At 43.9% G+C, this 12,598-nt stretch overlaps 1 protein-coding gene across 2 annotated transcripts in view; it reads left to right on the top strand.

Moving 5' to 3' along the window:
• Positions 1–12,598, top strand: part of SEC14L1 (SEC14 like lipid binding 1) — a 152,791-nt gene that overhangs the window by 69,269 nt on the left and 70,924 nt on the right. For both annotated transcript variants that reach the window (XM_029600393.1, XM_029600394.1), the window contains exons 6-7: positions 3,374–3,502; positions 4,299–4,533. In XM_029600393.1, coding sequence (XP_029456253.1) covers positions 3,374–3,502; positions 4,299–4,533 — 364 coding nt within the window. The remainder of the gene's footprint in view (positions 1–3,373; positions 3,503–4,298; positions 4,534–12,598) is intronic.

The following is a 12,598-nucleotide window of genomic DNA, read 5'->3' as shown; positions in this document are numbered from 1 at the left end:
GATTTTTCATAATAAAAACTTTTATATAAAATTACATGTAAACACAATCTGAAATCTAGGTATTTCAGAAATGTGAATACAGCTATCTCTGAAGGGGTTCGTACAACACGCCTCCTCAATAGCTGTGCATACAGCCTTGGCTTTCAAGTGGCAGGAGAGAAGAAATTAAATACTGTTTGCTTATATTCCTGTAGAGTTGGGTAAATGGCATCACAGGAATATATAGTTAATTGATCACACACTGGATACGACACAGCAACATGAAAACTTAAAAATTCACACAAATTGCATCTTCTAATTCTATATTCTGACCACTGTAAAATATAAGTTACTTCTTAAGTTTGAAACATTTGATTGTTTCATAAGCTGTTTCTTGCCTTTAAGGGTCGTGCTGAAAGGACTAAGTGAGATAAGGAGAGATTATAAGCTGTACAGCATGTTTAGAAACAAGAGTTGCATCCAAATTGAACTGCTTGGGGTGATCTGTTTTTATATGGTTATAGTAATATAGTTCCGTATTTTATTTAGTTTAAGTATTTGATTATTTGCTGTTCATCGAACATCAAAGGTTTACAAAGTTTAACTAGAAAAATAATAAAATACTTTTAATGCAAAGGTGAAAACTAGCAAATACACCAATAATAAACACATCAAAATCACAACACAAAGCACAAGCATATGTTTTTCTTTGGTAGAGTCTCCCAAGAGAACAAGTTGAATGGTATGCTGTTTTTTAACATGGCTTGCCCCTTACTACCTCTCCCATTACCACACAAACTCTTGGAAATTGTATCTGGTTTGATCATTTATAGGCCACTTATTACATAAGCGGCATACCGACTAAAATACATATAATTCACATAATAAAAACTCAATGCAACATATAAATTAGTTCAGCTCAAAAACTGAAATCAAAATCAGGCAAAGGCCTGCTGAAACAGAAATGCCTTTAACATGTCTTCAAATTGGTAGTCAATTGAAGACTTCCAAGTAGAGTTCCAAGCAATGGGGGCAGCTACTGAAAAATCTCTTCCTGGTTTGTCAATCAAGTCATCCATGCTCGAGGGACATCAAGCAGCCCATGCTGAGTCAAACAAAGCAACCAGTTGGATTATGAATGCTGAGCATCTTATTAGTCCAAGGGAGAAAATTTAGTCCAAGAAATATATGTACTAGCAATGCTGTTTTATATTTTACTCGCCAGTGGACTGGCAACCAGTGCAGATCATAAAAGCACAGGCATAATGTGGTCCCTTACAGATTAACCTGGTATTACTTGAGCTGCAGCATTTTGGAGAATCAAGGCATAAGCATGTAGCCCTAAATAAATTGAATTACAGTAATCTGAGAGGCAATATCAAAGCTAGATAAAAAAAGGTATATTCAACAGTGGCTTCAGACCCCTAAGCAGCTACAGTTTAAAGAAACTAGCCTGGACCACCATCTTAATCTGTTGGCAGATAGATTAGCATCAACTCTGTTGTCTGGGAGTGGTGCCAATAATGTTCTAGTCTGTGCAATTTGTGCCTAATCACACAAAAATCATCTGTGAACCAACAACCTTATTTCTTAGGGTTTGCTATAAAAGAATTCAGCGGAGCGAGCGATAAGTTCCATGCCTGGACAGCAGAATCAGTTAGATGGGTTAAACTCAGCAAAGTCTGAAGTCGTCAAGCTTCCAAAAGAATAAATATCAATATTAACCCTCTTAAGGTTGCTCTGGGAATTCAGAAGTAGAGCTAACAAAATATACATTGATAGTATAAAATAATTAGATAATGATCAGACCAGGGAAACTACTCTAGAGGTGATTGACAATTGTCTGGTGTTTACAATAGATGTATTTACAAAAATGAGGTCTAAAGTATGTTCTAATTTGTGTGGGCACCTGAACAACCTGCTCCTAGCCGAGACGTGACTCCCATCAAATTGCTGCTCACAAGTTGCTCTTGTCTTTTGATGTACTGTAACTGTTTCCTATGATTTTGTACACAGCTTTGGATTTTTTTTTTTAAGCAAAGACCAGGAAAGCATTTAAGTTTATTAAATGTTATAACGACTTAAAATGCAAAATAAAGGGCCAGCCCTGTGGCTCAGGCCCTGTTGCTATGGTGCAGGGCATACCGGTTCAAATTCTCCATTTTCAGGGCAGGTTGGGCCCAGGGAGCAAGGGAGGATAGCTGCTGGTACCATAGTGGCCCCAGCCAAACAATGTGGAGCTTTGAAAGTGCATCTCAGCCCATGTATTGGCAAAGCCATTGTGTGCCTTTTCAGTATGCCCTCTGGAGAGAGAAGAGCAGCAAAAAAAAAAAAAAAACTGGGACAGAGGAAGAAGAAGAAATATACTAATGAAGTAGAAACTGACATGGAAAAAATAAATTCTTGCTGTCTACCATACATGCTTCTTATGCAGAACCAACTTAACATGGTTTTAATGTGGCAAAGTAGCAAGTGCTGCGTTCAAATTGATTGCAGCCTGAATGTGGTTAACACCTTTGGGAAAATTAAACACTGGCTCTCTTATTGAGTTTGCAGCTCTTTTACCTAGGGGTCATTTTGAAGAACAGAAGATTGTTCCCTTCTTGATTTCTCTTGAAAGGGAAATGTTATGACTGCTTTTATGGACAACTTGCATTTAGAGTGCCTCAGAACTTTGTAATGAGAATTATTTTGTATCATTTTTTTTAGTTAGAATACAGGTTTGCAGATTTATTCCAAAGAGCAATTGTGGGTTATCTATTGGCAGATGAGGGTTTTAGGATATTGGACCATGAAACTGAATGAATGGTACTATGTATATCATCAGCTTGAAATAACATAATCAATGTTATAGATATACAAACTTTCATAGTCCTATGAAATTACTGTAAAGCATGCTAAGTTTAAAACACGTTAGTGTCCTCCAGCAAAGAGTGACACAGGCGGTCAGATTATGTATATTTTTGAGATTATTCTGCTTGCTATAGAGGTAACACTCCATTATACTGTAAATCAAAAGTAGAGGGGCTAAAGTGGCATGAGCATCCATATTTTTGCTGCTTTAATGTAATTGATTTTTACTCTGAAAACATCCACCTGGCATCAGGTGTTTGCTCAAGATTCTTAGAGAGTCACCTGCAAGATGTTGAAGATCTAATTTGGTGGATGCCACCATCAAAATATTCAGTTAAAACAGATTTAGAATGTTCAGTTGTCATAGTGACTTGCTTGGCAGAGCATCCCTAATTATGTAAATTGTTACAATTAATATGGAATAAAATGCTGTCTCTTTAACTCAAGGGAAGAATGGAAATTTGTGTATAATAGCAAAAAAGTGGCCTGCACCTTTTTGTCAGGGAAACGAGTCATGTTGCTGCTTCTCTCCTTTTGACAGGTTCACCCTGACAATGAAGACTGGACTTGCTTTGAACAGTCTGCAAGTCTGGATATCAAATCTTTCTTTGGCTTTGAAAGCACAGTGGAGAAGATTGCAATGAAACAATACACCAGCAACATTAAAAAGGTTAGATGAGATCATGTAGATTTTAGGAGGGAGCTAGTTTGTGGGAGTCATATTTTGTAAGTGTTTTGAAAACAAGTTTACTATTGCAGTTTGTGAATGAATTATGAAACTTTGCAGTTCTGTCAGGCCCCATTTGACAATTGGAATGCTTGTTGGAGAGATCTCTTGAGCAAAGATTAATTTATTATAAATTACCCGGTGAGGGCTGGTGTTGGGAATACAGTGATAGGTTTTGTGCAGTGTGAAGGTTTTTACTTCCAAAATGCATATGGGAAACAGCAAAGGTAAATTTTCCCTGAGCATAGAGGACCATTATCACAATAAGTTTGAAAAAAATGTGATTCACCATACTTTTAACTGAGAGCTAAGAGAGAGGCTGGCAGTGGCCCCTGGTCTTTGCCTTCATTTTATCATGGCCTGACCAGTAACAGATTTCCACTGTGAAAGCATCCAATTGGTAGCCAGATGCATTTCTGAATTAACATAAGATGAACTGCGGGCCTTTCCTAAAGCAAGATTATGGCTCTTCACTCTTACTGCAGTAAAGGCTGTCTTCCTGTTTACCAGAAAAATGAATTTTTCTTCATAGGCTGCATTACCACTGTTATAAAATCTCTGCATGCATGCATACATAAACCTGTATATCTACTAAAGCAGATTTTGAAATACAATCCAGCCTTTTCTGTAACAGAGAAAGATGGGAATACTTACAAATTTTGGTACCAAGCTTTGTTTTTGTTTTTCCCTCCCTGTTGGACTAAGTACAAGCTCAATCTAAAATATCTGTTTCTCAAAGGGGAAAGAAATAATTGAATATTACTTGAAGCAGATGGAAGAAGAAGGTATAACTTCTGTGCCGCGCTGGACGCCTTCCATTACAATCACATCCGAGATAAACATTTCAAGCTCAGGAAGGCCTGTGTCCCCAGCTTTGAATATACCCATTGTTACCAGCAAGGAGAGCATGATGTGTAAGGAGGTTCTGAGTACTTCTGGCAGCCCGACTGATGCCATGACTGGAACACCAGATGGTATGATTTCTGAAAAGCTGAGATCTAAATAAAATTAATTGTTCATATGGGGATAAGCTAAGATAAATTTGATTCTAGTTTTGACTGGTCAATGAAAACGTTAAGGCTTTGTTTTCAAAAGCTTTTCTTGTTAGGCACCCAATGGTGAAACCAATTAAATACGAAAAATTTTAAAGTATAATTTTGTATTAGATGGAAAGAAAAATGGAACCATTTAAAACTTTTGTACTCCTTTCATCAATTGGCAGGTAACATTTCATAATGAGATTTTGTTTGACGCAGTATTTTTGTTTGTGATTCAGATCAAATAAGTGGACTGCTGAAACACCCAGTTGTTACAATTTAAAGTTTATGCAGAATTACTTTCTGTTACTATTTTTCTGTTTAAAGAACTCCAATGTTCCCATCTTGTAGCTTGCACCCGTTTGCCTTTCACTTTTAGAATATTAGGTGAACACTGCTAAAACTAAGATTTCTTTCTTTCTACTTTGTTCCTCTTGTAAAATAAAACAAACCCAGGCTTCAACAGAGATCAGAATGTTAAAAACTGTCCAGTCAGTATGGTGGTAGATCAGGTCATGAAAAAGATGTACAGGGTAAAAATACTTTTCCATTTTACAGGAAGTAAGATGAATCCATATCTGATGCCAGGAAGACAGCAAGAGTATTTCTCTTTTTGGTACCTAGAGCAAAATGAACAATAAAACTTCCCTGAAATAGAAATACAAAGTTTAAAATCATTCCTTCAGATACAGATGTCATTCATCTGAAGGTTGCTTGTCTGACATACTCTCAGGAGACAAAACACTGAACTTCATAATTTTTTTACAATGCAATGACATAATGCTTAAAGGATGAAGGAAATTACTTCTAAGAGCAAATTAAACATATAACTCGGGAAATCATAGAGCAGCTGCATATAAATATCCAAAAAGTTTTGTTTTTACGAAGCATTTTGTATTACTGGAGGGGCACAAAGATCTGGAGGTAATGATTCAAAAGACTGTAACAGTCTTACTTTCATGACTTTCATGCCTTATGTAGTATCAATGAAAAGATCAGTCATGACATGCAGCTCTCTAGCTTCAAAATTCCTGAAAATCCTCTCTGGAAATGGTAGTTGGTTTATTGCTTGCTACGCTTATGTGTTCTGAAACCACAAATACATTCCTAAAATTTTCAGTGCTTTAGTCATCCACACATGTTGGAATAAAGTTTCTCCATGTGTAAGTACTCTGCCTGGATTCACACTCTGTATGATTCATGTGATCTGGTCTCATGCTGCCTCTAAAGAGCCTCCCAAGCTGTAAGTTCTAAAACTTCGAATCTGGTTGCCAAGCAACCACCAACTGTCAGCAGTTAGTTTAAACTGTCAGCCATTTGTCTTTCAAGCTGCAGTGAGGATCTCAGTTTTCTTCTTGCAGCCAAATAGAATTTTATTACATTTTCTCTTTTGTTACCTTTCTTTATGGAGCACATTCTTCCTAATTATAAAAGGCAGTGGTGAGCAAATGGGGGGGGGGGGGCACTTGAACAATCCTGAAGGGGAGCACACTGGCTGCCCAAAAAAAATGGCTGTGCTGTTATTTCGGTGCCATGGAGGTACTGCGAAGCTTAGAAGGGAGGGAGATGCTAGAACATAGTGACATCATCGTAAGCATGCCGTGGCTTAGCCATGTGTCTCTTGGTGGGCTCGGGAGAGGAGCTGTTTTGCTGTGGATGGGGGAGAGCTGCTTATTCTGTGGCAGAACTGGACTTGAACAACCAGTGCAGTGTTCCATAATTTAGAAAAAACATACCACCCTCAGGCCTAAGCCTGGGAGAAAATTCTGCTGCTGCTGATCCCTAGCCAGGGAGAGAGATCACAGCTGTTGCTCATCAGGGGAAAAGAAGTGGTGAGGTAGGAGAAGGAAATAGGTAAAGAGGCCAGAGAGAATAAGGAAGTGGAGGGGAGAGATTTGGGGAGTGGGAAGAGAGAATAAAAGCAAAAAAAATGTAAAAATTAAATAAGCAAATCAAAACATGAGAACACTTAAAAAATGAGCAAACTAAGAAAAATACAAAAAATAGAGAAAAAATAGGAAACATTAATGTGAAAAAAGTTGGTCAGGATGGGATGGAGTGTTTCTCAGTTCCTAAAAAATTTTGGATGCCATCTCAGTTTTTTTGTTTTGTTTTAATTTTCCAGTCCTTATCAGTGAGGTATGGAGTGTGTGGTCTTTTGTCTGTTTGTGATGTGCTCTAAGTGCCTGTCTCTCTGTCTGGGGGTGGTGTGCCTGTGTTTCTCAGTCTAGGTGTAGTATGTCCGAGTCTCTGTGCCTGAGTGTTGGGTGTCTGCATGCGGGGTGCCTTTGTCTGGATATGGGGTAACAGTGGCTGTCTGCGTGGGTCTCTGTTTCTCTGAGGACAAGCAGGATGTTAGTCCTCACACATGGGTGACCACAGATAGAGCCCAATACGGAAAACTTATGTTAAAGTTTCTAGAACTTTGACTAGGCACACTGAGCATGACCACATGGGGTCCCTCTTCAGCCTTTTTTCTGTAGAGCTGTGAGCCTCGTGGTTAGATTGAGCTCAAAACTTGGCTTTTTGCATTGTAGAAAACTTTCAATTGTTTTTGTTCAATTTTTGCTGATGCCTCCAGTGCCCAAGGACCATGTCTATCACTGATCCTCTTGATGTTGGCATCTTCTGCCTGGTGGCCTCGCATGATGTCCGGGGTTGCTGCTTGTATGCCCAGATGACCCTGAAGGGACATCGGCTTTGACTCAACAAGATCAGCTTTTGAGGTCGAGGAAGTCTGAGCCATTGGCATTGGCATCAAAGGACTTCGGAGCCACGCCGATAGACACCACACCATCGATATCAGCGGGACCATTGGTTCAGTCTGTCACCGGTGGATAGGAGTGCCTGAGACTGACCTTTGTCTACCTCCTCCGGGTCGAGGATGCCGGGTTTCGTCATCTTCAACCTCTGCACCGGGGAAGGACCGGGCCGAGCATAAAGGGAAGCCTAAGAAGCATCAGCACTGGTCCCCATCGATGCAGTGTGCTGGGCACGGGGATGCACTGGCTTTTGCCACGATGCTCACAAAGTGGCACTGTGGCAAGGAGTGCTCATCCTCCATTGCTGCCTGGGGTCCGCGATGGCCTCCATGGTCCTGGTGCCAGTCGCGGATCCCCCTCAAGGGTCCAAGGAAGATCTTGCCACCCGTCCTTCCTCCCAGTCAGTGTTGGCCTTGGCAGCTTTCGAGGAGGAGCTGGAGCGCAGAATCCAGCTGACAGTGGAATGGGCGCTGCAGGGCTTCAGTCCAGTGGCACAGATGACGCTAGCTCTGGTGTTGCCCGTCCTCATGCCGCTTCTGAAGAAGCTCAGTGTGCTCATCGGTACATTACTTACCCAGCTGGCGTCTGTTCCCGGGACATCAACAGTGCTCAGAGGGGCACCTAGGCCTCCCCCCCCTACTGATATTGTAGCTGTCACCGGTTCCTCCAGGAAGGAAGCTCCACCAGGGCCAGTGGAGGTGCTGAGGCCTGTAGTCCCCCCATCCAGTTCCACTGATGCTTGCACCTCTGGACATAGACTGAGCACCTAGGGCCCCATTTGCTGTGGCATACAGTGAGGATGAGGGTCCCTATGACCCCTGGGGGGATGATCAGACAGCTTCATCCTCTGAGGACTTGGATGGACTCCCATCAGACTCTTCTCCAGAGGAGCAAAGTAAGCCTCCACCTGAGGACTTAACCTTCGCTGGGTTTGTGAGGGTGATGGCAGAGGCCATCCTGTTCTAGCTTTTGACAGAGGAAGATGCCAGGCACAAAATGCTTGAGATCCTCCAGTTCATGGAGCCTCCTGAGGAGATCGTGGCAGTCCCCAGTACATGAGGTCTTTAGGGAGTTGTTCCTGTGGATTTCGGAACACCTGGTCACAATGCCTCTCATTAAGAAGAATGCGGACGGTGTTTACCTCGTCCAGAAGGCTGCTGTATTCAATAAGTGTCAGCTGCCTCACCAGTTAGTGGTGGTCGAATCCGCCCTCAAGAGGGCCAAGTGCTCTCGGACCCATTCTTTGATGCCCTCAGGGAAGGACCATAGAGTGGTGGACGCTCTTGGGAGGAAGGTGTTCCAGGGCGCTATGCTTATTGCCCGCATTGCTGCCTACCAGCTTTACATGAGCCAATACTCGCGTGATATCTGGAAGCAGAAGCAGGTATAGGAGGTGGCTGAGCAGCTGCTTCAACAGCAACAAGACACTGTCATGTCACTGGTGCACAAGGGTTTAGAGTGTGGGAAACATAGTCTGGGTGACCTATGATGTTTTTGAGACTGCATAGTGTCTCTGCAGTGGGAATTGACATCTGCAGAATGGCATGGCTGCGGGCCTCAGATCTCTGACCGGAGGTACAGGAATGACTTGCTGACATGCTGTGTATGGGAGTGAATCTCTTTGAAGATAAGGTGAGGGATGCTGTGGCCCAACTGGGGAGCATCACAAAACCCTCCAGCAAATCTCCGCCAGTACTCCAGACCCATCCTCCTCTTCCAGGAGGCCGTCTAGATTGGGGCCAAAGACGTCTTTGCCAAAGGAAGTACTTTCCTCTGCTTCCTCACTCCTGTCAAAACATCAGAGCTTCCGTGGCTGTCCCAGGCAGCAGAGAAGCTCCCAAGCCCCAGCCGGCTGCTCAGTCAAACCTGGGGATGGGGATTTGACTGGGCCACAGGGAGCATAAGCCAGTCATCCATGCCTGGGTTGATTGACACTCCAGTCGTGGGCAGGCTACGATTCTTTGCAAACCAGTGGCCCAGTGTAACTACGGATCAGTGGGTTTGGTCCATCGGCCGTCAGGGGTACCAATTGAACCTATTAGGTATCCTGCCAAATTGTCCTCCATGCCCATTTTGGGGGCATGGAGGACAATTTGGACGTATCTCTGATTTGTGGTGGCAAAACAGCACTACCAGTACAGTGTGTTGCTGTTTGATCTCGTGTCCACCCCACAGGTCTTCACAAAATATCTAGCTGTGGTGGCGGTGCACCTCCGCAGACCGAGAGTGCATGTCTTCCTGTATCTGGACAATTAGCTGGTCAAAAGCAGGTCTCAGGCAGGGGCCGTCATGTCCCTGCGCTTGACCATTTGGGTGTTGGAGTCACTAGGGTTAGTCCTTGACTAACCAAAGTCCCATCTCAGCTAATTACCTCAGTTGGACTTCATAGGAGCCCTGCTAGACACGGCTCAGGCCAAGGCATTTCTGCCTCGGAAGAGGGCCGTCGCCTTGGTGACCATTGCGGCAGAGATTCAGCAGAGCCAGCAGGTGTCAACCTGGCACTTGTTGAGGCTTTTGGGCCACTTGGCCACAACCATCCATGTCACTCCCTTGGCACTCTTACACATGCAGAGAGCTGAATGGACCCTGAGGTCACAATAGTGCAAAGCCTCTCAGCCTCCAGGATTGCATCAGTCACCTCGTCTCTCAGGGACTCCTTATCTTTATGGCGGGTACTTTCCAATCTGGAACAGGGGATCTCCTTTTGGAGTCTCCCTACTCAAATTGTGCTAACCATCTAGCTTGGGGTGGGGAGCTCATGTGGATGGACTCTGCACCCAGGGTCTGTGGTTCACTCAGGAATCTTCTTGTCAAATCAACTTCCTGGAACTCAGGGCAACCAGGTACATGTTATGAGCTTTCAGAGATCAGCTGTCCAACAAAGTTGTCCTGATCCAGACCTACAACCAAGTAGCCATGTGATATGTCAACAAGTAGGAAGGCACGGGATTGTACCTTCTGTGTCAGGAAGTGGTCCAGATCTTGTCGTGGGCCCTGTCCCAAGGGGAGGTGCTCAGGGCCATGTACCTGGTCGGGACGGAGAACGTGATAGCGGACAGGCTGTGTCGAGTCTTCAGACCCCACAAGTGGTCCCTGGACCAGGAGGTAGCAAATTGGATATTCCACCCTGGAGGAGCCCAGATGTAGATCTGTTCGTGTCCCTCTGCAACAGTAAGGTATTTCGGTTCTGCTCCCTGTACAGATCAGACGGCAAACCAGCCTCAGATGCCCTTGCCCGTCACTGGGGCAAGGTTCTTCTGTACGCATATCCTCTGATTCCCTTAGTGGCGAAGACTCTCTTGAAGCTTCATGAGGGCAGAGGGACTGTGATCCTCATAGCAGCTCATTGGCTGAGACAGGTCTTGTTTCCACTCCTGTGGGAGCTGTTCATCCAGAAACTGATCAGTCTGGGGACTTCCCCAGATCTCCTCACTCAAGATCAGGGCAGGCTGTGGCATCCCAATCTCCAGGCCCTGTTGCTCACAGCCTGGATGTTGAGAGGTAAACCCTGCAGCCACTTGATCTTTCAGAAAGCCTTCCACTTCCTATGGATTAAAGTGGAAGAGGTTTTCCATGTGGTGTGAGCAGAAGGCCCTAGATCTGTTTTCCTGCCCTGCACAAGAACTGCTTGATTACCTTCTTCACCTATCAGAGGCTGGCTTAAAAACCAACTCCGTTAAGAGTTGCAATTTGCACATCCCACCACAGTGTAGATGGTACACCCATCTCTGTAAAGCCTATAGTTGTATGTTTTATGTGGGGCCTGCTTCAATTGAAGCTTCCCCTAAGGCCTCCTGCTCTGTTTTGGGACCTCATCGTGGTGTTAGCTCAGCTGATGACAGCTCCTTTTGAGCCATTGTGCAACTGTGTACATGAAATACCTGACTTGGAAGGTCATGTTTTTGGTGGTGGTCACTTCAGCAAGCTCCAGGCCTTAGTGACTTATTCACCTTATACTAAGTTTTATCATGACAGAGAGGTCTTGCATATGCCTAAGGTGGTGACGGATTTCCATCTTAACCAATTTTCCATCCTGCCAATTTTCTTTCCCAGGTTTCATTCGCACCAAGGCAAATGAACATTGCAGAGTTTGGACTACAAGTGAGCCTTAGCCCTCTATCTGGAACGGACAGAAGCCCATAGTCAGTCCACCCAACTTTTTGTTTCTTTTGATAAGAATAGGTTGGGCATTGCCGTTGCCAAACACACTGTCCAGTTGGCTACCAGACTGCATCTCCTTCTGTTAATCCCAGACTAGACTGCATCTTGGGGGTCATGTCAAAGCTCATTCTGTCAGTCATGGCAGCATTGGTGACCCACTTGTGAGCAGTTCCCGTGGAGATCTGCAAGGCTACAATGTGGAGTTCTCTCCACACAGTCACATCACATTAATGTCTGGATAGAGATGGCTTTAATGACAGTAGGTTCGGCCAGTCTGTCCTCTGGAACCTATTTGAGATGTGGAACCCAACTCTCTCAACCTAGGACCTGTTTGGGTTCAGGCTGTTTCTCACTGTTACCAACAGCACCGGTGGTGTTGTGCCCATTGGCATTTGATTAGGTGTCTGGTCCCCTTTTTGAGTTGAGGAGCAGCCTGTAGCTAGGGATTCACCCATGTCAGAGGACTACCATCCTGCTTGTCCTCTGAGAAAGCAGAATTGCTTACCTTTAACAGGTGTTCTCTGAGAACAGCAGGATGATCCACACAAAACCTGCCCGTCACCCTATGGAGTTGGGGTTCTTCTATTTTTTATTTTAGTCGTAATTCTATTTTACGAGACTGAAAAGGAACCCTGTGTGGATGCATGGTATAAGGCATGCTGGGCATGCTCAGTTTACCTAGTCAGTTCTAGGAACTTTGACATAAATCTTATATATCGGGCTCCATCTGATGCCCATGTGTGAGGACCAACATCCTACTGTCCTCTGAAAACACCTGTTACGAGTAAGCTACTCTGCTCTGTCTGGGTATCTGTTTCACTCTGTTGGTGCCAAGTATGGGGATTTCTGAGTATGAGGAATCTGGTTTTCTCTCTGAATGCAGGGTCTCTGCCTCCTTATGCCCATGTTTGTGTGAGCTTACTTCTTTCAGAAACTTGAAGAGGAACAAAATGGGACTTTGAGCCAGTGCTTGGTTGTATGGCTGCCTGTTGAATACATTTCACATACATGTGTGTGTTACCCCCTATTATGGGGGGGACCCCAATCAATTGCATGATTGGGAGGGAGCCATGACTCAA

The sequence above is a fragment of the Rhinatrema bivittatum genome, chromosome 4 (genome assembly GCF_901001135.1).
Source record: "Rhinatrema bivittatum chromosome 4, aRhiBiv1.1, whole genome shotgun sequence".
Taxonomy (NCBI): domain Eukaryota; kingdom Metazoa; phylum Chordata; class Amphibia; order Gymnophiona; family Rhinatrematidae; genus Rhinatrema; species Rhinatrema bivittatum.
This window is presented reverse-complemented; position numbering and strand designations above follow the sequence as displayed.